General features: G+C 34.9%; 1 protein-coding gene across 1 annotated transcript; it reads left to right on the forward strand.

Annotated features, from left to right (window-relative positions):
• The first annotated feature begins 886 nt into the window (after window positions 1-886).
• Window positions 887-26,165, forward strand: LOC149785117 (uncharacterized). The gene is made up of 8 exons (XM_089978884.1): window positions 887-1,003; window positions 7,422-7,565; window positions 8,585-8,714; window positions 15,032-15,182; window positions 15,949-16,104; window positions 16,996-17,321; window positions 21,465-21,608; window positions 24,924-26,165. Exons 2-8 carry the CDS (start codon window positions 7,528-7,530, stop codon window positions 24,987-24,989), a joined length of 1,011 nt encoding a protein of 336 aa, XP_089835010.1. The 5' UTR covers window positions 887-1,003; window positions 7,422-7,527; the 3' UTR covers window positions 24,990-26,165.
• Window positions 26,166-26,469: the final 304 nt, after the last annotated feature.

Here is a 26,469-nt window from a genome sequence, read left to right on the forward strand (position 1 = left end):
TCTAAACGGGGGGGGGGGGTATCATTAACATGCATTAACATATACGCGGATATTAATTAAATAAAATGTGCACTATATCAGAATAAGATTTTTTATGCTAAATGTTATTTTTCAACGTTAAATGTCAAATTGAAAATTAATTATAGGAGGAGCTTTAAAATACTTGAATACTGCCATGTTCATTTGGATGAAAGAGGTTGAAGTAACTTGATTTACTTCACTGTGTTTTGTGACAACAAACAATTTCTTTATTTATTTACTCAAACATTTTGGAAACATTTAAAACCAAATTCCAGGAACAGATGCCCCCTACTTTTCCATAGCTCTATCAATATTAAGCTACCTTTCAAATTTGGTCCAAATTTTGAAGAATTTTAAATATAGGTAGGATCGCTTGTCCTTGGATTATATACATAGTATACACTTGCCATGCTTGACTGTGCTGATTGTATCAGGGATAATAACTGCAATATGAAAGAAAAAGAATCACTGGAAGAAAAAAAAAATTCGGAGGAAGTGAGAATAGTAACTTGTGCTACTAAGAGTGCGGATCGGGCATTACTTTATGAAGAAACCGAGCGGGAGAGCCTGAGTATCTGAAACTACAGAAGTGGAACGGACGCACGGAACAAGTCCAATTTTGATGTAGCCTCTTTTCTACAGAAGTGGGTAAATATAAATGAAGGAACCGACTGGGATTGGCAAACAAGAGCTAGCTGGATTAGCTGAAGAAAAAAAAATATATTGTGGTAAACTGACAAAATATATCCTGCATATAAAGAAAAGTACTATCCTAGGACAATTTAACAGACGATGTTACGAAAAGAAATACTCTTCAAGTATGTTATCTAATTGGTAAGAGTAGCCTCCCTTAGCGCGCAATCGGCTCTTCGCATAAAAGTCTTAACAACAACTGGTTTGCTCCTCGAACGGGCGTTACAATATGCATTAATTATACAATATTACCTGCCTGACGTTTATCTTAAGATGCCTGCAGAACCAGGTAGATCTATCAGGCGTCCTTGTTGGACACAATCGATAGTTTTTTCCCCTTCGTCTGTAAATTATACCCTTCCTCTGAGGATGGAGGTTGTAATACTCCAACAGCAAGATTGAACGTCAAAAATCCCATAGGTGACAGAAATGGGAGTCAGATTGAGTAAAAAAAAAAATTAAAAAAAATGAATAAATAAAATTTTAAAAAAACTTTGGTGTCAGAAATGAGTGTCAAGATAACAGTTTGGGGTCACTGCTGCACAAATTAGGGTTTAGGGAAAACTGACAGTACTGAAACTTGATTCATTTGACAACCCTGCTTCGTTTGTTTTTTGTTTTTTTTTCCGTGTTCTTCAACAACCGGATAGACTGGCTGCCATCTGTCATGTGCTAAAAATGGCGTTAAACCCACAACAACAGCCTGTTGCTAATAGGATAACAGTGATATTTTATTAAGGCTATATATGTCGCAGAATGAGTTTCTTCCTACTCCTTCCCCCAGCAAATCCCCCCTCCCCACAGATTTAAAAACAAAAATCATCAAGTATAAAGAAAATGTGCAGAACTTTCTCATTTTATTCACTGATTTCTAATTTCTTATTTGACTGCTACCAAGCGGTCCCAAATATTGTCACATTCTTAATGTTTCACACCTAACGGAAATTCAGCACCTTCACATGGTCCATATTTGTGTGGGCAAGTTTTATGTTTTAAGGAGTGATGTAGTTCATAGTGTTCTGTAAGCTCTGGATAACTAAATTTCCGTAATGCTAAGATGCAAGGGCATATTTTAGCTCCTTTTTTTCTTCTTCAAGTTTTGGGAAATATAATTGCATATATAGGATGCAGATGCTCAAGTGTTTACCTTCTATATATGTGTTGGTTTTGCATTCACCTCTTTACTGAAAATTAACTCTTCCAGCAACCAGAGAAAAAGAAACTGAGCAGATTCCACAAGTATATTGAAAACTAATGTTTTGTTTAAACTCAAAAAGATTACAATGTTAGGGATTGCTCAGTGACTGTAGAGTTGGAAGTTATAAATCAGTGAATTAAATGTAGGGTTCTCATTTCAAAACTGAAGTCAGTTGACCCTTGACCCCAAAATCCCAAGAGTCAAAATGAAAATTTAAAGAGTCAAAACTGTAATCTTGAGAGTTAATTCTTTGGGAATGGGCCCATACCTGAAATTCTTAATTATTGGTCAAGGCAAATGATGTTTAAGATTTCTTGTCTTGTGCTGAATAATGACAAATACTTGTATAGTATTTTGTAAAAAACATACAATCTGATTTTTGTAAAAGTGTTTCTCTGTCTTACTATGTATTACTGTGTGTATATTTTGTATATGAAACAAAGGATTATTTTATACCCCTATTAGATTTTCAACTTCTCAACATATTCTGTTATAAACTGTTCAGATCATTTTATATGCAAAAATATACCCATACAACTATGAAGGTTATATATTTATTCAAATATCAAGGATGTATATCACAGAATTGTCAGTTCACGTTTCCACTCGTCCTTAAATTTTCTGAAAATTTGTGGAGATTGACACTCCTCCTTTTCCTCAGAGCTGACACTATCTTTCTGTTTCTTTGGAATCTGAGGGTCAGAAAATTCATCACAGAAAAAAAAAAGACTTCTTTGCGCCACTATGATTTTTAAGTATAGATGTATGCACTGAGTGTTATGTTCGCTCAAGTTTTGCTGAATGAACCATTATTTAAAATGATTGAGGTTTTAAATGTTTTGCCAATTGAAGCAAATTAATTGCCAATAAAACAAATCCCACACTGAAAAATGGTTTTCCCTAGAAGCAATACATTTTCGTTTTGTCAAACTGATTATAATTTAAAGTGCAATGAAACAAATGCCAATATTTTATCAGAAATGAATCCAGTGAAGTCAAATGAAGCAAATTAATTATCAATAAAACAATTCAAGTTGGTCCACTTTCCTTGACAATCTACTTTGAGTGCTGCCATATGCTCCACTTCTGACCATTTGATTATAATTTGATCTCCAAACATACTATTGCTGATATCTGATCAAAAGCAGTCCATTCCTGTCATAAGTGTTTCATTTTCCTCTGTTATAAACTTCAAATGTATGTAATCTCAAAACAGTCCAACCTAATTCAGTTGCACTTAAGCATGATATCGGTGAACTGTTAGCTTGGCCCAGTTGATATATATCTTCCATTGGTGCAATATTATTGGCTGTCAAGGTGTAAACTGTTATCAAGCAGATGCCAATCAGTGCCTCCTACAGTAAATTTGTTATGGAGAGCACACTCATAGTAAGAAACTAAGCCAGAGGCAAATCAAGGTAAATAAGACTGATGCTCCAGCCCAAATCTTTGTGTCAAAAAGACGTACAAGTCGGAATTTCTGCGCATCAGAAATGGGTTATATTTAAATTCCTCACATAAAAACCCAAGTATACGTGTCTATTGAAAACCCTGAAATGAGTAAGTTTTGTGCACATTTTGTATTCTTGATTCTTTCTGTTTTTAAAATTGGTAGGGTGTAATAGCCGGGGGGTGGGGGGGAGGGGCTATAGTTCTTATAATTAATATCTACCTTGAGTCATTGGTTTTGGTGCACTTCAACACTTACTTTCACCCTTTTAGAAATATAATCTGTGCAGATTGACACCCTTTGTTTCATTTGAAATGTTAGTTGTTTTAGTAAAGTATGCATATCACGTATCAATGATGAATTCCCTCATACCCATGTGATGCTTGCATCCAGACGACACTTCATGGGCATAGAATGTCACTTGTTTTAATGCATTTCCCAATAATATATAATATATTTCTACCCATTACACTGTTTTATGTATGATGCACAACAAAAATATGTGGCAAAGCTTTGACCTGTACAGTATATTGGGAACAATGCATCAATTTCTTCATGGAGCTGACTTGTACAGTATATTGGGAACAACGCATGGATTTCCTCATGGAGCTTTGACTTGTACAGTATATTGGGAACAACACATGGATTTCCTCATGGAGTTTTGACCTGTATAGTATATTGGGAACAATGCATGTATTTCCTCATGGAGCTTGACCAGTATAGTATATTGGGACAATGCATGGATTTCCTCATGGAGCTAACTTGTACAGTATATTGGGAACAATGCATGGATTTCCTCATGGAGCTTGACCAGTATAGTATAGTGGGACAATGCATGGATTTCCTCATGGAGCTAACTTGTACAGTATATTGGGAACAATGCATGGATTTCCTCATGGAGCTTGACCAGTATAGTATAGTGGGATAATGCATGGATTTTCTCATGGAGCTTGACCAGTATAGTATATTGGGAACAATGCATGAATTTCCTCATGGAGCTTGACCAGCATAGTATATTGGGAACAATGCATGGATTTTCTCATGGAGCTTGACCAGTATAGTATATTGGGAACAATGCATGGATTTTCTTATGGAGCTTGACCAGAATAGTATATTGGGAACAATGCATGGATTTCCTCATGGAGCTTGACCAGCATAGTATATTGGGACAATGCATGGATTTCCTCATGGAGCTTGACCAGCATAGTATATTGGGACATGGATTTCCTTATGGAGCTTGACCAGCATAGTATATTGGGACAATGCATGGATTTCCTCATGGAGCTTGACCAGCATAGTATATTGGGACAATGCATGGATTTCTTCATGAAGCTTGACCAGCATAGTATATTGGGACAATGCATGGATTTCCTCATGGATCTTGACCAGTATAGTATGTTGAGAACAATGCATGGATTTTCTTATGGAGCTTGACCTGTATAGTATATTGGGAACAATGCATGGATTTCCTCATGGAGCTTGACCAGCATAGTATATTGGGACAATGCATGGATTTCCTCATGAAGCTTGACCAGCATAGTATATTGGGACAATGCATGGATTTCCTCATGGATCTTGACCAGTATAGTATATTGAGAACAATGCATGGATTTTCTTATGGAGCTTGACCAGTATAGTATATTGGGACAATGCATGGATTTTCTTATGGAGCTTGACCAGTATAGTATATTGGGAACAATGCATGGATTTCCTCATGAAGCTTTGACCTGTATAGTATATTGGGAACAATGCATGGATTTTTTCATGGAGCTTGACCTGCATAGTGTATTGGGACAATGCATGGATTTCCTCATGGAGCTGACTTGTACAGCATATTGGGAACAATGCATGAATTTTTTCATGACGCTTTGACTTGTACAGTATATTGGGAACAATACATGGATTTCTTTGTGGAGCTTTGACCTCTACAGTATACTGGGAACCATGCCATTTGAGTAGAAAAATACTAGGAAGTCAGAGTTTTAATATGTCACACCCATTTGATATCATATGAAATTATAAAAGAAAAGAAGAGTGCAGAAATTGTCAAGTCAAATAAAGCAGCAGGGAAGGAAGAGAGGAAGAGGAAGCTTTGGAAAAAAGAGAGGATTGGGAAGTGGAAAGAAGAATGAAAAGGAGAAAATTCATCAGTTTAAATTAGTCATGTAAAATGGTCTGATAGGCCATAAATGACTTAATATCCATACATTCTGATTCTGATTTTACTTTTAAAAACCCATAACTTTACTGCCACATATATACCTACCTACCTTCATACCTACCTACCTACATACATACATACATACATACATACACACACATGCACACACACACGTACATACATACATACACACACACACACACATTAAATAGACTGGGACTAAATATATTCCAAAATATCTGGCATGCAAACATTTCTGTATGAACAAGAAATGATCATTATGTTCATGAACTTCATGTATATGAGTCATCAAAATTCTTGAAGTGTTAATTATGAACTTTACTTAGTTGTGGAACTTTCATGAACTCAAATAATGAACTAATCATGAACATTTGAAGAACATTTTATGTACATTCATGAGTGGTCATGAAGTCATGGATTTGTTCTCGCAGGGGGAACTACCACAATTCCTTGTGATTACTCATAGAGGTTGGAATTTCCCCATAGTGGTTGGAATTATACAAATCAGATGTCAGAATAACCCACAACACATTTGGATTCATTCACTTTGTGTAAAGTCCTAATAAATTCAGACTGTCACAATTTTTGCAGTAAATGCAGTCAGATAGAGCAAAATCCACAAACCAAACTGAATTGGTTTGTATAATAGAATAAGCTTTCTTTTATTATATTTCCTGGAAAAAGGTTGTTTGTCTATGGAACAGATGAAGGGGGAAAAATATAATTTGCAGTTTGGGATGAGATAGCCTGTAAATGCAGAAATTGCCATTCCACTCTGTTCTTTTGAGAATTATTTTGTGGAATAAACTTTGAGAAACAAATGTTTTTGGATTCCAAATAAAGCTTTTGTTATTGTTGATTTTCTCTGAGACTGCAAGACAGAAACATATGAACTTTGTAAATGTAGGTAAAGTTTTTTCATCAGATACTAAATAATGATGAATATGTACCTTAAATGAGTTATGAGCTCCAGCTGATGGACAGTGTCAAACAGGTCAAAGTTCATGAAAACCTGGAATCTCTACTATTGGTTTCTTGGCTTGGCTTGGTTAGGTGTCTTACTTCACAGGAAACATGAAATGTGTTTTTAGTACTGATGCAATAGGAGTAATGAGCCAAAGACATACCACAGTGGCCACCCAGGCTGATCCAGTGGTAGGATTTGAACCCATATCCCTTTGGTTGTGAGTCTGACATGCAACCACTGTGACATCATGGCTCATGTGTTTATTAGTCACCTCTTGTGATATGTGGGAGGGCACATTGGACCTATTCATCATCTCCACGCCACAGAGGGACTACTGTCAGTGACAAAATTTGATCATATAATAAATAATAAGTGAATTATTTACAAATCAGTATAATTAATGAAATAAGTAAGTAATAACTTTTGTCAGGCAGTTTTCTAAGATTTTTAGTTGTAACTTGATAATATATCTAGTAATAGATTTAATAGCTTAGTCATTTTATATGAAATACTTTGCACTGATTTATTTTCTTTATGAGTTTTACATTAACATATGTCAATGGTTTGAGCTGGGATGGACAGGTAGGAAAACTTTGCTGGGTAGTGGGTTCAGGTACCCAACTGGGTCAGTTTTTACCGGGTCAGATTTCTCTACTCCCATTTGTCAGGTTCCCCCCTCAACCCCATTTTTGTCAACATAAAACACTTTTTCTTATAACATTTTTGCTGAGGGTGGGGGAGGGGGTAAAAAGACCTGGCAAGATGAAATTTGCATCTTAAAACCCAGCCAGGCCAGGTTATTTCCAGGTGGTGCAAAACCTGGCACAGTCTGGGTGGCCAGGCTGGTTACCTGTCCATCCCTAGTTTGAAATTAAAATAGATATGAGATGATGGAGAATATTTTTTTCAGCTGTCCAAACAGCACATCTGCATACCCTGTGGCCAACCAAGAACTGCATACATTGACAGCCTGTATATTGAAAAAGCAGCCTTCAGCTAATTGGGCAAAAACAGCGATGCACAAGAAGAGGGTGAAAAAAGTGGAACTTGATGAGTAATTATTTTAAAATTTGTGAAAATTCACCATGAAATAATGCACAAACAACATATTTCCATTAAAGGATAGGTCTTGGAATTAGAAATATGTAACAAGACAGCATGCTGTAATCCTCATTTCCTTTTAGTAATACTCTGTGTCTATCTAACATCCTCCTTAATTGTCCCCAAAGATGGATAATTATTTTACCTATATGAGCTGGATAATATGTTTATTTATAGACTGTTGGCACATTTACAAATCATTGCATATTATTTTTATTAAAAACATCAGAAACATTGTTTGATATATGGACATAATTTGAGTGAACATCATCAATACATGCATAATTTTTCAATTCATATTGAGGTATTAAAGTATTAGTGAAATATGTGAGAGTAAAATAAATCGGACTAGAATGTGTTGTGGTCATATTCCAGAGCGTAGTGTTTTGAATCAGGCAGTAATTCATCTTCATGTACAACATCTACCCAACTTGCCAACACTGTATACCTGGATCAGCTCCTGCATGTTTTGCTGGCATATCAAGTACAGTTTTCTTGTAATAATAGGTAAAACTAACAACGTAGACCTGATATACTGGCAAATTATGTAATGACAGCTCTGGGTGTGTGACTTTGACAATTGGCTACAAATTACAGTCAAACAGGTTTAAAGCAGACACCTCTGGGAACATCAGAAAATTGGTCATGTTAGACAGGTGGTTGCTTTAATATAAGTTTGTTTGAATTCCAAGAATGTCCAGTATAGACTGGTGTTAATTACACAGAGGTGTCCTATGTGCCAAGTTTAATGTATGATTTTTGTGTGTTTTATGCCCACCATGAATGTGTTGAAGGGGCATATAGTTCTGCCTTTGTCCACCCACCATTTCATCCATCCATCTATCCCACTTTTTTGTAGGTGTTGTTTTAGGTTTGGGAATTTTTATATTGCATAAGAGAGGGTGGTAACCATTCCTGTTCTTTGTTACTTACCTTTTTTTTGCACACTTTTCATTTATTTTTGCTTTGTAGAAAGAAGCACATGAAGAACTCCACAAAGGACCATGAAGATACAAATCAACCAATGCTGGCATCTCACCCAACAGCGGACATTACATATGCTGCTAATCGTTGGGAGCTGAAAAGAGCAATCAAAGCATTGGTATGTTGTATTTACATTATTTTCAGGAGAATTAAAATTGTGTGAATTTTAGCAGGACAACTAAATTTGAAAACATTTTGTATTTTACCTAAATAGCAACATAGCTACACCTTAAGTTTTAGAACTGTATACAGTGAAATGCAGTGAAATAGACACAACATCCCAAATAAGAGAAAACAAATTACTTAAAAGAACTTGCACAAATGACAGCTAAAGCAAATAAATTATCAAAAGATGGTGAATTTTTAAAAATCACATATAAATGTCAAAAATTATTGACCTTGAGTATGGCTACACTTTTTCAAATAGTTTTCATCTTCACATTTTAACAGCAGTGCAAGAAGACATTTCCAATATGAAAACAGTAATTGTTAACGCACTAAAAGAAGAATCACAAAAGTAGATCGATGAAACTGGCAGGCTGATGGCAACAGAAGAAAACACATAGAAGGAAAATAATTCTTCCAACTCATCCAGAATACAGGAAAAACCTCGAGTCACTCAAGCTACACTAGAAAACTCTCGGCCAATAAAGTGTCACAGATAGTGAAAAAGCATCTGTCATCTTAGATGCAACAGCTTTGTATTCCCTTATTCAATGATTTCCACTAATGACAGATGAGAAAACAGACACAAACATACACTGTAATAATTATAAATAAACTATTCTCATAATCGGAGACTTCATCATTAAACATGTTAATAAGGGAGATCTGAAACCTTGGGCAGGGCCTGAAATTATGGTGGTCCAAAGTCCAGGACTGATTTTTTAAAGCTGGGACCAGTTATATGTAAACAGCACTAGACATATCGAACCCATAATATTTTTTATTTGTTAAATTGAAGACAATGTACTTTTAATCCTGTAAAGATCAGAAAGAGCCACTAAAGTGCACTGATACAAGCTGAATCTGATTGATAGTGAGCGACTGGTTTTGTACAGTTTGACTGGAAATCTGCAAATTGAGCATGCATTTCACTGATCACCAGTCTAACCTTGATCTTCATGTCAAACATTTGTTGGTTTTCTACCTTAGCTAAAACTAAGTATCAATAGTATCAGATTACCTTATGTTCAAATCAAGATTCTACGAGTTTAAGTATGAAGGGTTGGCACTGGCTTTAAAAAAGCTGTCGCCCACTAATCGCCAACCTCAATATTTTGTCGCCAATTTTCCATAAAGGTCACCATCATAATACAGTTCTATCCATTTATCTCAGCATCCTCAGGACCAAGGTAATATTGTCGACATAAGCGGATATTTAGATAAGTAAGTGTGTGTGGGGAGGACTTCTTAAGAAGTGACCTGTCATTAGTGACTAGGATTTACAGAGAGAGATTAAAAGAAAAACAAACATTGGAAAGTTTGATTAAATGAAGACAAGTAGTCTGAAATACACTTGTATATTGACAAATTGCATTTGTGTAGTACACATACAATGTGTTAAATAATGTACATATATATGAAAAAGTCATTAATTCGAGTATTAGATCAAAACAGGGTACCAGACAAATACTGAAAAATCATGTGACAATACATCTATTGCTTCCTTTACGAGGAGGGCATTTTGTCCACTATAGATACAAAAGTTTTGTCTGCATAATTAAATCGCATACACTTAGCAACATCCAAATAAATCATTACCAAACATTAACATGTCATCACATAAACGGAGACGTATTACTTTAGAAGAAAGTTGGCTATTCTACTCAACAACATCAGAGGGTGGGGGAGGGGGGACTTGCCGAACAATTTTATTTAGAAAAGACTCAAATAAAACAATTTTATGTAGAAAAGACTCAAATAAACAATATCATAACACTGATAGGGAGGTTATTCAGCAGCAGTGGGAAAATGGAGCAAATGGAAAGAGAATTGTGTATGTACCAAGATTTAAATGATGCTTTTGAATGGTTTTGCAATGTGCATGACAACAATACCCACCTGCATATCACCCCTACATCAAGAATAAGAACTATTAATGTATATTCAGTTGAAATAAGTCTTTTCTTAAGACAAGAAGAACCTTTTAATAATTAATGTTACTTTTAAACAAAGATATTAAATGAAGATATTAAATGTTTGAAGTATCTAGCTTTCTTACTACATACTTTACATATACTTCTCACCAAAATTTTAGTCCCCCTTTGGAAAGGCCACCTGTCTTATAAGGCCACTTTCCCCATGCAGAAGGGGTGGCGGTATAAGAGGGTGACCACTGTACTTAAATTGGCCTAGATTTTAGTCAGCCAGAGACTATTCATGGGGAAATGAAAACGTGAACAAATTAAAAAGTTTTACAGTTTTGGGAGATGAACCACCTTCATTTAACTCAATGGCCAGATATCAATTGCTTAAGAATATTGGTTTAATTTGGTTTTTATTACGCTGTTGGTAGCGATTATAAGCATGAACTGGTTTGTTGCAAACAGGAAACTTTCACAACATAATAAATATGTTCCAATCACTATTAAAAATTAAAAAGTGCTTTTATTTAAGTTTCTTGATGACTTCCCTTGATCAAAGGCCTTCGGCTTGCTTTGATGAAGGTGCATGTGTTATTGAAGGTGCCACTAAAGGCCCTCTTTGAAGGACCAAACAAATGCCCATTTGTTATTGCTGTGGCAACATCAAATAATTGTAGAATATTGACTGAGACATACTTTTTTTTCATATGCTTAGTATATATATATAAAAAATGATTGGTGCATTAAAGGTAATCTATTTTCTTTTAAGTTTCAGCAAAACCATTTTTTCTGGTACATTTTTAAAAAGATAAAAATATTGCTGTTGTCTGGTTGATTGTAGTCGTTCAGAGATGGTCGATTGTTGCTAGTAAGGTAGCATGACTATTTTGGTTATCTTACAGCATACAGTAGTACTAAGCCCAGACATCAGCGTAAGCGGATTATGATATAATAATGCCATGTTAGGGTGGTTTGTCAATATGAACAAAGGATTCGTTTATGTGATAAGTTTCCAGTGCAGTTTTATATCCAAGTTTGTGGTTTCCTGTCATGGTGCCTTTGAATTTCTCCACTCAAAACCCAAGACTGTATACACATTTTTTAACAGTCAAAAATGTTGTCACCCAAAAGATTGCCAGATGGTATATTTTGTCACCAATAGGGACAAAAAATTGCAATTTGCGACATTGGCGAAGCCCAGCGAGATCTGTGAGTATGGCGGAAGGCAAGAATCAACCACATGAGATTTGTCTGCTACAAGATGAGTTACACAGCAGGGCTATAAATGTCACTTGTCCAAATAGAACGGAGATTATTATAAACATAAATGCTATCATACTTACACAAATCAGCGAGAAATGGCTTGACCATGGATTAATTATAATGAGAAGAGTTCATTTATTTTTATTCTGCATGTCCAGCATACCCAGGGTCAGTCAATCACTCAAATCCTTTATTCAAAGGGGCACATCCAACTGTATAACTGATCCAGTGATAGCATATGAACAAGCAAATAGCATATTAATTGCACCCATCTGGATGTTGATGGTAAACAAACATGCTGCATCACAGCCAAGTCCCTGATTACCTAAAATCCTTACAAAGCTGAACACACAGAGAATTATTAACCATGTCAGAGGGACCAGAACTAGCCAATTTCTGTCTTGATGAGACCACAGCACATGGATTGTTTTCTTTCTGAGAAAGCATAGTATCTGACACATTCTGTACACTCTGAGTGCCAAGGCATTTGACTCTTACTGTACAGTCCTAGGGCCAAGGCATTTGACACGTACTGTACACTCTGAGGGCCAGGGCATTTAACTTGTGCACTCTGAGGGTCCAGGCATTTGACTCATACTGTACAGTCCTAGGGCCAAGGTATTTGACACATACTGTACACTCTGAGGGCCAAGGCATTTAACTTGTATTGTACACTCTGAGGGTCCAGGCATTTGACTCATACTGTACAGTCCTAGGGCCAATGCATTTGACACATACTGTACACTCTGAGGGCCAATGCATTTGACACGTAGTGTGCACTCTGAGGGCCAAGGCATTTGACACATACTGTACACTCTGAGGGATAAGGCATTTGACACATACTGTACACTCTGAGGGCCAAGGCATTTGACACATACTGTACACTCTGAGGGCCAAGGCATTTGACACATACTGTACACTCTGAGGGCCAAGGCATTTGACACATACTGTATACTCTGAGGTCCAAGGCAAAGTTCATCTGATGCAAAGCAGTTTCTCAATTAGGCTGAGTTTATTCTGACCTTACCAACTCCATTTGAGATATTTTGACACCAAAAATTAAAATATTTAAAATGGAGTGTGAAAGGTCATATAAAACTCAGACTCATTCAAGAGAATTGTTACTTTTGGGGCTAATGACTGTATACAGATTGATTTTCTGGGTATCTGAAAACATACAGTAAATTTGGCACATGTACTGTTATTTCAAAGTAATGTTCTTTCATCTACTTGTAATTCCTTATACAGGTTGACTACTAATCTTCGTCCAAATCCTGTACAGACTCATCTTTAATGCCTTGTTCATATTTTATAGTAGCAGTAGATCAATTGTCAATTCTTTAATAGCATTGTTGTCAAAAGACACTGCAGCGTGTAAAAATTGCACATCACATGTCAATAATGGAAGAAGGCCTTGTTGGTTTTTGACCATTTGAGTTTCAGTAAATAAAGTAATTATTATTACTACTATTATTATTTGATGTGCGCTGTCAAGTTGTTGTTATTATTATTATTATTATTATTATTATTATTGTCATTATTATATGTGCAATGCCAAGAGAAAATTGTCAAAATCTCGTGCTTTCAGTATTCTTTATTCTTTATTTTGATAACTATTTCACTTAAATTTGAACAACAAGAATAACAGCAAACATCGGCAATAATTTTTTTATTGGTTGCGCGCTGACTGTCAAGCTACATGAACTTTTGGTATAATCCTTTATCAATTGTGTCTTGTTTGTTTATAGTTGTTATTTACAGCTTCTTCTCAAAAACTACTTGACTGATTTACACACAATTTTACAGGAAGATTTCAGGCATCAAAGTTTTCAAAAAGTTTTCTCTATCTAGAAAAAGCTATAAAGTTAATTTTTTCTCAGTCTACTAAAGAGAAATTGACACAACTGTACAGGAAGCATGCTGGCATACAGTTCTTTTAAATTTCTTCCAAATGTGCAGAGCCACCATCAACTTTGGTTGTCATTACTAAGAATAGAAAAATGACTTTTCATAAACTGACAAACAGAATTTGACCAAATTTGCACTGAAAACATCCTAGTATAAAGGCCTTTCCGATTTGTACAAATTATGCTGATCCACCATCAAGTATGGCCACTGTTAATAAAAGTAAAATGACTTTAAACAACTTCTAAGAAAGAGCACGGAACAGTAGTTGACCAAATATGACCAAAAACATCTTGTCTTAAAAGGCTATGAAATTTATGTAAATAATGCAAATCCACTGTCAGTTCTGGACACCATTACTAAAAATTGAAAAATCTTCAAAATGACCAATTTCTCAAAAACTGCTCAACAGCAGTTTGCCAAATTTACTATAAAAGCATCCAGGCCTGATAGGATTTAAAGTTATGCAAATGATGCCAATCCACCAGCGAGTAGGGCTGCCATTACAAAAAAGCAGGAAACATTTAAAATAGCCTCTCAGAAAGTTCTCAACAGAATTTTACCAGATCTAAAGGAAAGCATTTTCGCATGAAGGGCTTTCAAGTAAGTGACATCAAAATATGTCAATATCTACTATAAATAAATAAACCTTTAAGCAATACTTAAAAAAAAAAATGCTCAACAAAATTTTAAAAAATTTACACAGAAAGCATCCTGGTATAAAGGTCTTCCAGATTTGTACAAGTGATGTTGATCTGCTATTGAATATGTTACTAAGAGTAGAGAACCTTGAAATGACCTAATTTTTAACAGAATTTCACTAAATGTGACAGAAAACCTCATTAAATTGGGCCAGTATTACTAAAAATAGAACTTCATCTAAAGAAAGCCACTCAACATAATGTAACAATCTTTAACAGAAAGCGTCCTTGCACATAATATCCTTTAAATATTCGACAAATGAGGCCACTGTACCATCAAATATGGATGAAGATACCAAAAATAGAGAAACTTTGAAACAACTGATTCCTAACATATTCGATCAACATCATTGAAAATTTGTATGGGAAGCAGTTTACCTACTCTTAGCATATGGCCGTTAGGCAGATGTCAGCCAGGTAAGTTGCCTTGATCCAATTTAGGCCTCTTGTTTTATTTTCTTATTTGGTTCATATTTTAGTGTGAAAGATTAGTGGCGATTGGAGAGGAATATTTTCTTGTAACAGCCAATATCAGCTCTGGTTGGGTCAGCCATTTTGGTTCAATGAAGGGACGGGATTACATTGAGGAACAGTCAGACATAGCATGGAATTTCTACAGATACTGCCAGGGTCTGTATTTCAATTCATGTTGTAAAATGGCATTTGAATAATAATGGATCGGATACCAGCTTGGATTTATTGGCTTCCATTTATGGCTGGGATCTAGCACTTTTTAAGTTGTATGATGAAGACTTTTTAAGTTGTAGGATGATGTTGTCATTGTAAATTGGTCAGTATCCAAAATTTCTGAAGAAAGCTTTTTTTCACTGATCTGGAAAGCTCAGAAAAAAACATTTTAAATATCAGTTCCTACAAAGCACAAAATGCAGTTTTGAAAAATAATAGATGTTTCCTTTATGTTTAAAAACAAACAGTCCTTTTAAATTCTTTCACTAAAAAACTTATTTTTAATGATACAATACTCTTTTTCATCTGGATCTTATTGTAGCAAAAAATCACAAGATTAATGCCACAGTTGTCTTTATAGCACACACAAATGGTAATAAAAATGTTAATGGTAGATGAAAAGTGAGATGCTATCATCAATAAAACATGTTAATGGTAGATAAAAAATTTATTGCTACTTGTTCAGATTTTGTTTAGTAATAACATGTTGGGGATGGTATTTTGTTTTTGTTGAAATTTTTTAAATTTTGTGAAAGAAATGTCAAAATTGTAAATACTTACAGTTCAGTTTCTCAAAGGATATCATGACATCATATCAGTACTTTCAAACAATTTATTTTGAATATTACACGCACAACTTTGACATTTGAATGATGAGCTATCATGTTACATTTTCACATATTTGTGATATAATTTTTATATGCCTTAGATGAAGAATCCTCCACTGAGGATCCTGAAATAGGAGTAGTGAAAGGAGGTGATATGGACCATTCTGCCATTAATCTGACAGACCCCTCTTGTTTGGATGTGGACCAGGAATTCACAGAACTGATGGACTCTGACTCCAGTGGCGATTCAAAAGAAGGTATTTAAGGGCAAAAGTCAATAGTATTTTGGAAACAGATCTGTGTATATTGGGCTTAGATCCTTATTTTAAGTGAGGCCTGGAATAGCACAACATCACTTGCCAAACACCTCCGTGGTCCCAGATTCATTCCCTGCTTCCGACATGTGTAAGTGTAAGTAACCAGTCATCCTTGACCAGTGCTTTATTCTGGGATTCCTCCACTTCACAAGCACTATCCCATCATCTGAGCTATAGAGAACAAGTATATATTAATTGTTTTGTATCTCTATAGTCTCAAGTTCAATCCCTGCTTATGACATGTATACGGATAAGTAGTTGCTCATCCAAGGTCAAATGCTTTCATCTGGGTTTCCTTCACTTCTGAGAGCACAGAATGTCTTCATGTATTGCACCTCTGTGGTCCCAAGTTCAGTCTCTGATTTTGACTTGTGATCCATAAATAGCACTTTGTATAAGTTGATATAATTGGTAATGAAATTGACATAAAATTAGGTCAGTTCACAAAATTAAGTGCCATGAAGTCTCACTTTTCTACAAGCCCCTTAATGATTATTGATGGTTGTAATGTTACTTTTATTCATTGAGAACCACTGCAGGAAAGAGGTCACAGTGACTTTGTATTCATGTACAAATTAGCTATTTACAGATTGATCCAAGCATTACAGTTTTGTTTGGCAAATGTATGGTTTAAGGCATGAAAGCAGTTTCAATTTTTGTGGAAAATGGCCTTATGTCCAAATGTTTGTTGATGTCAGTAAAAAAGTGTAAGTTGTGGCAATCCATTATGGGCTTAATTTTGGCCAATAAGCCACATTTGTGTATAACAATATATATTATGATGGGTGATGACTGTACAGACATGCTAAAGCTTTGTTCACTTTTCCATAGATGACATAAATGATGGTGATGAGGCCCCAGACATCAGTATGCTTGACAAGTACAGCCAGACGATAGAAACCCTCTCCCTTGGGTTGGGGCAGAGCCAGTGGGACACTTCAGACCAATCAGAATTGAAGATACCACCACTGAAGGAGGAGCTAGCAAAGACTCAGATTATGAGTGACAGTAAAAAATCTACAAACAGAAGGAAGAGAACTGGGGTCAAGAAAAGGATGTATGTAGATGCTGATTATTTTGACTCTGATGTTGATGATGATTTAAATAGTGATAATACAATTGATAAAGAGGAAAAGCTGCTTGAAATAGGAATAAAGGTAAGATAGCTTCTTTTAGATTCTATACTGAAGTCAAAACTGAACTAAATTAGAGCTATTTCAGGGCTCAAAATACACAATAGCAATGGTGGGAAATTTGCTACCTTTTTATGGTTTGCTACCAGGTAAAAGATAAGATTGGCACTCTTTGATATATAAAAAGTTTGGAAAAGAAAGAACTTTCATCAACAAAAGTTTTGAATTTTACTGATCAAAAGGAGCTTTTCCAACATCTTTCTTTTGATGAATGTTTACAATTTTTAAAAAAATTTGATCTATGTTTTGGTAAATTCTCTGGCATTTTCTAGTTTCATGCAAGTTTCATGCATTCACAGCTTTGCTTTTGACCCCCAATTTGTGTCAATACTTAAATGTACTCAACTATTATGCCCATATATTTCATAACCACTTCCTGCGGTGCATGTATGGAGTATCAGCTGATGTTTGTTATCATAGCAATCCTCAGGATCAGACTTGTCTAGTTTCGGTTATCAGTGTCCCTATATACCTCATATCAGCCCCTTGTGGCTCCACGTACAGGTGTCAGACACTCTTCACAATACTACAAACTCCCCCAAGTCTCTCTTCCTGAAGTATTCCTATAGAAACAATAAAAAGCTCGTCTGGTGCAGTGTGCTGTGACAGGATTTGCCCCAATTATGCCAAAGATTATTTATATTTACAATAAAGTTAACATTGAACCTATGTATTGTGTGTTATTTAGTGTCTTAATGGCCTGTATAGTGGACTATCAAACATGCAGGAGGCATATAATGTTCCATTCCTGTAGCATGTACATTTCTGTTGTAAATTAATACTTGCAGATAAATAACATCTTTTACTGAAGTAAAATAAACATCTTGGAACAGTGAGTGCTAATTGTGAACAGTGAAGAGATTCTATATAGTTATTGCATCCACATATGGTAAGCAGTCTACAAAATTTATCGAAAGAAGCAACTACAAAAGTATTGGACAGTTCTTGGTGCCCATTCTGAGGGAATTACTGGAGGATATCTTTATTCTATGGTAAACTTGCCAAATCAATGACTAGAGGCACTTTGTGGTTTGATTGGTCATTCTCAGTAGGATCATGATTGGTTGGATAGCCTGTGCACATGTATGTATGATAATGGGATAGAAGAAGCAATCTGTTCCAGTTAGGCCTCAGTTGTAGTAGCTGACTGAATCAAATACAGTATATTTATCACAATAAAGCCATATAGTGCCTTTCACTTAAAGGTTATGCAAAGAATGTTACTTCTAAAAGGTATATTGGGTTACAAGATTGGAAAATGCTTTGGAAATGTTAGAAAAAAATACTTTTGAGTTCTTTTGACTTTTTTGTCAGAATTCATTGGGCTTCAACTTTAAATTTGAGAGAGAATGTGTTTTATATTTAATTATTGTATGATTTTATGAATGTCTCATCTGTTTGCTATATTTTTGATATCCTGGATCCTATCTACTTACACTTATGAAAGCTGATACACGGATGTATCTGAGGAAGAGTAACTCCTTTATATGAAACTGGGTCATTATGACCCAATTTTTATGCTTTAGTGACTTTTATATTTTCAGCTATAAATTCATTATATCCTCAATGTCATATGACTCAGATCTTCAAAGTTTTTATGTCAGACGTTTGTTTATTAAAGGGCAGTTACAGTCAACCCAACATATATTTCCCTCCCTTCTGACTTATAACACATTTATATGGACCAGTTGATACTGTATTTTAAAGCTACATTATTGTAATTGGACATTGACGTTTTTAACAGAACTGTTTTAAGTTGAGGTATTTTGCTGATACAATCAAATTTGCTACTCTGTGTTGTGCACTTGTACCAAGACATAGTTTACATCTTAATTTGTATAGGGATTATTTCACATTTTAGTTCATCTCATTTTAACATTTCCATGTCATAGACCAGATGCGTATGAGATAGCCTGTTGTCTGTTGTCCTAAATTGCTTATTAAGGTATTACCAGGAAACTTTACATTCATCCCATCCAGCCTAATTGGTCCTAAATAAAAATGGTGCTTCTCAGATATTCAATATATCTGATTGTGTCCCGCTTAAAATCTTGTTCCTGAACAGATGATCATATCAGCATGGTGTTTTCACCAAAAAGAATTCTTATGGTACAGAGTTTGTCCTTAATGAACATGTTACCAATCCTACATCCAATATGGGCACTGATAGCCATTTTGAAAATCTTGTTATTGCTCCAGAGTGTCAGAGATAGTATCAACAAACAGCAATTAAAAAAAAGAAATAGACTTATCTTGGATTCATGGAATGTCTTTTTGGCTAGTAAGGCATCATTCCATTCAAGGGACTTAAAAAAATGATTTAACTGTTGTTGGGAGTCTTTCTTTGCCCATGAAATCAAATGGTCTATTCCCATACTTGGTTAAGGTAGGGAACTAAGGCAGTGATGGTTCCCTAATGGAGGTTACGCTATACTGTTCACAGAACTCCCCAGGGCAATTTGACATAGTTTGTAATGTGTATCTTACATATATGAACAGGTCAAATACCCATGTGCCATTTTCACCAAAACAATTATTTTTTTCAGTGAATATGAGTTTCTTAGCCAAAACTTCCAACATCTTATTTAAATATTTTCATGTCAGTCAATTCTGGTATATATGTCAAACTCTGAATGCCATTTGGACCCTATTTCACTTATGCTCGTGAAATCAGTATGTGGACACATCACAATGAGTGTAACTCAACTTGACTAAGACTAGGTCACTGTCACCAATTGTCATGCTTTAATTCTGTGTATTTTCAGCTGTCCAATTGTTACACCCTGAATATTGTAGACCATATCACACCTCCACTAAAGAAAATTGCTATGTGGATACATCTAAACAAAAGTGACTTAACCATACCAATATAAGGTCACTGTGACCTAATGATCATGATTGAGTGACTTTTGTATTTTCAGCTATCCATTCATTACACCATGATATATCTTCAACCTTATTTCACCTACACATGTGAGAGTTGGTATAGTCTGTTCAATGCACATTTTGATGGCCCATAAAATTGAAAATATGAAAAGTACAGGACAGATCTAAAAAATTAGGCTCACTTTAATTGATTTATAAGGACATACTCATCCATGTACATTTTAAAACATTTTGAAATGTTCTTCATCATCATTGTTTGTTTATGCATCGAATACCACTGATTATCAGTACGAAAGGAACAATCAGAAACAGGGATTACCCAGTCTGATCAAAGTAATCATGCACTTTGTGTGGTCGAATTGTGCAACAGGTAGGGCTAGTAACCTTGAGTCAGAGCTTGTCCATGAAAATTTAATTTTATTGCTACTTAGATGGCCGTAAATTGCACATTGAATATCTTGGAATCTATTTCACATACACATATGAAAATTTGTTTATGGATGGATCATTAGAAGATTATCTCAGTCATACCCATACTAGGACAGTATGACCTCGTTTTCAGAAATGCTTTGGTGTATTTTGTATCTTCATCTTTTTGTTACACCCTCAAGACAATTTGATTGAAATGCATGAACTATTGTATGTAGAAATATCACATCAAAAGTAACTCACCCATACCAAAATTAGTTCAGAGTGGTTAATTTTCATGCTTGAGTGACTTTTATATTTTTCCTCTCTGTTACTCAATATCTTGAACCATATTTACTTACACTGACAGAAATGAGTGTGTGAATAAATGTGAATGCCAGAAACTCAACCACAATAAAACTAGGTTAGTGTAAGTAAATTTCAGTTTCAAAATGTCTGACTCTTATTTCATGTACACACATAAGATTTTTTAAATGGCTACATCTAAACAAAATTACATCACTTATATGAAAACTTGGTGAGTGTGACCCCATTTTATGCTTTGATGATTTTTTATTTTCAGATCTTTATTCATTACACCCTCAATATTAAGGACACTATTTCACCTATGCATGAAAATTTATAAGTGGATGCATCTCAACCATACCCAAAGTAGGTCAGTATGACCTAATTTATGTGCTCATGTAATTTTTGTATTTTCCTCCATACCAGTATGGATATTGTCACCTACTCCAAATGTCCTGTTGATAGAGGGATTAATGTTAAAACACTTTATTGCATTATTGTTCACAGGAAAGGAGCCAAATCATGTCCTTAGATTTTTCATCCAAAAGAGAGCAAGAAGAAAGAGTAGAGTCAGTGACTTCAGATCTTGGCAGCAAAGAGAAAACACGATTAAGTGGCAGGAAAAGGCGAAAACAGGAACTTGTGCGAAGGGTGAGGCAAAACTGATATAAATCATATACCAGTTCTTGTAAACAGAGTTTTAGCTCATTTTGTAAATAAAATAAGTAGCAAAATTAAGATTTTATATAAGCTGGGAGTGATGGGCATGATGTACATCTTGACAGTTTTAGTAAACTTGTTGATGATAGATGACATACCAGGTCCTTCAGACGACTGAAATTAGGTTTTAGAAAATTCCTGTGAAAAATGCACTTTTCTAATGTTCTGTCAAATCATATATAAATATTTCATTTGACCCTCTCATCTTTTGATACTGTATATGCATTTATGGGTATGTGTTCTAATTATGAAGGTATCTATCACAGCAGGTTTTACTCTATTTCATCTTGGGAGAAATCAGATTTTACATTTTTATTCCTTGCATATGAAAAAATACATTTACTGAGGGAATTCACATATTTTGTGAGCTATTAATTATTTAGATCATTTCACAGCTTCAGTCTGACTTGAGGAATCAGTGAGGATCATCTGTTTAACATTGTACAGTAAGAAGTTGTAATAAATTTGATCTTGTAATAGATCCTGTAATTTATCAGACAATGTTTTGTTTGGTCAAAACCTCCATTGTGAGGTTTGAAAGTTGGAGGAAACTTGAAAACTGTCAAACCCTCTCTTGTGTGGCCTGTGAGTTGAAGGAAACATACAAATTGTTAGACCCCACATTGTGTGGTCTATGTGTTGGAGGAAATATTAAGACTATCAGACTCTTCATTGTGAGGTTTGGAAGTTTGTGGAAAACTATAAAAAATAATTGTCAGACCATATTTTGTTTTGTCTATGAGTTGGAGGAAACTTAAAAACTGTCAGACTCTTCATTTGTAGAAACCTAAAACTGTGAACAGTACACTGTGTAGTCTTTTTAAGTTGGAGAAACCTGAAAACTGTCTGACTCTTTATTGTGAGGTCTGGGAGTAGGAAGAAGCCTAAAACCTATTACACCCAACATTGTGTAGTCTTTGAGTTGGAGGAAACCTGAAAAACTGTTTGACCCTATATTGTGTGGTCTGTGAGTTGGAGGAAACCAGAAAACTTTCAAATCATGCAATGTTTGGTCTTTGAGTTGAAGGAAACCTAAAAGGTACTAGTTCCTTGATTGTGAGATCTATGAGTTGTTGGAAACCTATAAGGTGTCAGTTCCTTCACTGTGTGGTCTTTGAGTTAGAGGAAACCTAAAAGGTGTCAGACACTACTTTGTATGAACTTTGAGTTGGAGGAAACCTAAAAAGTGTCAGACCCTTAATTTGTGAGGAATGTAAGATAGAGAAAAAAAACTAATAGCTGTCAGATCCTTCATTGTGAGGTCTAGAGTTTGAAAAATCATGAAAACTGTCAAACTTTGGATTGTGAGGTCTGGGAGTTGAAGGAAACCTCACTGCTATAAGACCTTTCATTCTTTGGTATGCGAGTTGGAGGAAACCCAGAACTGTTAGACCCTGCATTGTGTGGTCTTTGAGCTGGAGGATTCTTAGAAACTGTTAGACCCTAAATTGTGAGGCTTGGAAGTTGGAGAAATCGTAAACACCAAAAATAAAAAATAAAGCAAACACTCTCCAAATATAGTGAAAGATGCACTTGAAAAGTTCATTTCATTATGCCTTGATCACCATTTGTGGATTTCATCTCATGATTACATGAGACTAAAAAGAAAATATCATTTTGATTATTTTATTGCTTTATCTAGCAATTCAGAGTTGAATTAGTCTTAAAACTGTCTGCAACCAAGATTGTACATATAAAAAATAAACAAAACGCCCAAGTGATGTTGCTCACCGTGCATATATAAGTTTGTAAAAGCAAATTCATACATGTAATGAATCTGTGGACTGGAAGGAAATATTTGCAGCACTAAGTTGTCACATTGTACACTAGACCCCCTCCTGCTCCCCCCACATGCATGTATATGGTTTCATGCTAAAAATTAATTGAGTAGGTTGGTCAGAATAAGATTTCTTTTCCATTCATATTTCCTTCTCAATTTATCGAAGGTGAACCGCTATTGCATGACCAAATTTTATTCTTTTGAGAAAAGGTTTTGTCTTTATCACTCAACAACACAATGTTATAGAGCAGTTAGATATGAACTCAACATATAATTACCGAAAATATTTGCATTTGATATAAAATTTGCTAAAAATTTAATCCAACCATGATAATGAACAGCATTCAAAGGTAGGCATTTTTTAATTATGTTTTCTGGTCAGTATCTAGTAGGCACTAACAGTTTATGAGATAAATAGTAAGCATCTTAATGAGTATGATGTCTGTTACCATTATCTATGAATGAAATCAAATGCAGTCTGGTCACAACAGTAAGATCTGGGGGTTTTTTGTTTGTGTTTTTCAATTTTATGGACAGCATTTTTTTTAAGGTTTGTTGTATAGAAAATTGGAGGGTCTGGATATTTGGATTAACAATAGTCATTACATTTTTTAGTGTTTCAGAGAAAAGCATACTGGTCCATTTGCTTTTGACTTTTTCTTACAAATAAATATGAAAATACAGATTTGCAATAAATTGTGACTGTTGGCATTTATTCTTTGAAATACCCATAAATAATTCATATGCATGTCATAACATAAAAACAATATTTCAGATATTTTAATATGGCAATTCTATTTCAAGGTGTTTAGTGGCTTTAGTGTTTGTTGGCAAAGAGAGTAAAATGCATTAGGTACATGATACAGCATATTCATTCTCAACACTGCAAGGAATGAAAGTCTCCTATGCTAGAATGTTTTTTGTCAGATTTAGTAAAAATTATGTTGAGCAATTTTTGAGAAGTCATTTACCGATAAAACTAATAACAGTGGCTGCTTTGTATTTGATGGCATATTGGCATCATTTGTGCAAATCTGAAACCTTTTCATGCCAGGATGCAGTGCCAGATATGGTTAAAGTTGGTTCCCTGCTTTTGGGAAGTTTGAAGTAGCAATTGTTCCTGGACCAATGATGGACAAGACATAACAAATGCAGGGCCACAACATAAGCTCACTTGGCCTTACCTCTGTGAGAGCTAAAAACAAATTGATTTTGATGCTAATATAGCTCTAGTTGGCTAGTTTGTCCAGTTTGTCCATATATAGTTTGCAGTATTTCTTTGCTAATGAACATGGTGTAATAGCTGACATAATGGTAGGTGTTTGCTGCTTGCAATGCACAGTAACTAAAAATGGTATTAAGAGAGGATGGTATTTGGGTTTTTTGTGGAATAGACCACCAGAAGTAATATTTTGTGGAAATTCTTTGTATGATGATACTAATGCCTCAGCAATCATTCTTTTCAGCACTGGGTTGACAGCAAAGAGATGGAAGAGGAAGAAGCATCAGACACGACTCCTCTGAATGGATGATAAAGAAATCCAGAGACCTTTCGTGTAAATTATTTGATGCAGCTTCCATAATGATGATTATCATTCAGCATGGTGAAACTTGTTTACAAAGGACATCCAAGGGACAAGACAATTTTATCTTTATAGACATGAAACAGTTACCCAGAAGCTCACTTTACAAGTATATTAATATTATTTCTCCGAGTGGTAAATTGTTATCTTTTGAAGGAAAAGGTTATGGTATATTAAGACTTCTAATCTTTTTACAATGAATAAATGAACAGGCTCACAAAAAGTACTGTGGGATGATTCACAAATTCTTGTATTTAGAACAGTATTAAGTGTGGGAAAACATGTTATTTGTCTACATTTGCCAAGTGTCCCTTGAATAAAGTAGAATCTGATAGCGATTTTTGTATGATATTCTTTAAGGTGTATGATATTCTTGAAGGTGTCCTTCTGTTTTGTTATTTATTTTTATTTTTCTTCAGTTATAATTGACAAAAGATCTGAAGTTCAGTTACAACAGTATTTAATGAATATAGCAAACTAATGTCAGGGTTAATGAGGTCATAGAAGGATCAAAATGATCACCTTAAATCTCATCAGAATATAAAAAATTTGGTTTGCGAGTGTTTTTGTTGTAGTCAAGGTAACAATAAAGGAAGAAGCTGACTGCATATAGCATTAAACTTGACCATCTGGAATGTACATAATGAAATTCTTATATGTACAACAACTCCTGCATATTTCTGTTGGCTGCCTTGAAACTTGGCAGATGTTATTGACATCAGGTAAACGTGCATATATTGTTCTGCCAACACACTCTGATGCGTTTTACCAGAGTTATGCCCCTTTTTCGTGTTAAGAATAAATACTGTATAGAATAATTTTGACTGTGCAGTTAGTCCCACAGCTATTGATGAATCATCCTAATATTTGGCAGACATTATTGACATGAAACCAACATGTGCATCAATGTTTAAGATGGATCAGACTAGAAAATTTGTTCTGAAGCTTGTCTAAATTCAGGACAATCCAGAAAGTTTCAGAACATGTTATGTCTACAGCATTTATGTACCTCTAGGCCTGCTGATGTTTGATGTTGTGTATATACATGTAATACAAAATCAATAACTGTGAATTAAATGCAATTCTTTTTGTATTTTACCAAAATAAACTCAAATACAACTTCAAGTTTTAAGGTTTTCTTTATTTAGAAAATCATCAATACCCAAAACCTTTGTCAGCATACAAAAACAGTGACACCTTATGTATTTGATGCAGCTTCCATCATGAAGATTTTCATTCAGCTTGGTGGAACTTGTTTATGAAGGACATTCAAGGGACAGGAGAATTTTGTCTTTTATAGACAGGTGTCATTTGTATGAAATAGTTACACAGAAGCCAATTGTACAAATATATAAATGCTATTTCTCTGACTGGGAAGTGTCATGGTACTAGCATTGCCTGCAATTTTTCCTTGAGGAATTATTCTGTT

The sequence above is a fragment of the Sinohyriopsis cumingii genome, chromosome 13, assembly GCF_028554795.1.
Source record: "Sinohyriopsis cumingii isolate HCF-2022 chromosome 13, ASM2855479v2, whole genome shotgun sequence".
Classification (NCBI taxonomy): domain Eukaryota; kingdom Metazoa; phylum Mollusca; class Bivalvia; order Unionida; family Unionidae; genus Sinohyriopsis; species Sinohyriopsis cumingii.

Bases quoted from the DNA above. Each gene is read 5' to 3' on its own strand.
- LOC149785117 (XM_089978884.1), top strand. From the start codon at position 7,528: ATGCACAAGAAGAGGGTGAAAAAAGTGGAACTTGATGA. The intron at 7,566-8,584 runs GTAATTATTTTA...TTTGCTTTGTAG, and splicing joins AAAAAAGTGGAACTTGATGA to AAAGAAGCACATGAAGAACT. The intron at 21,609-24,923 runs GTGAGGCAAAAC...CATTCTTTTCAG, and splicing joins AACAGGAACTTGTGCGAAGG to CACTGGGTTGACAGCAAAGA.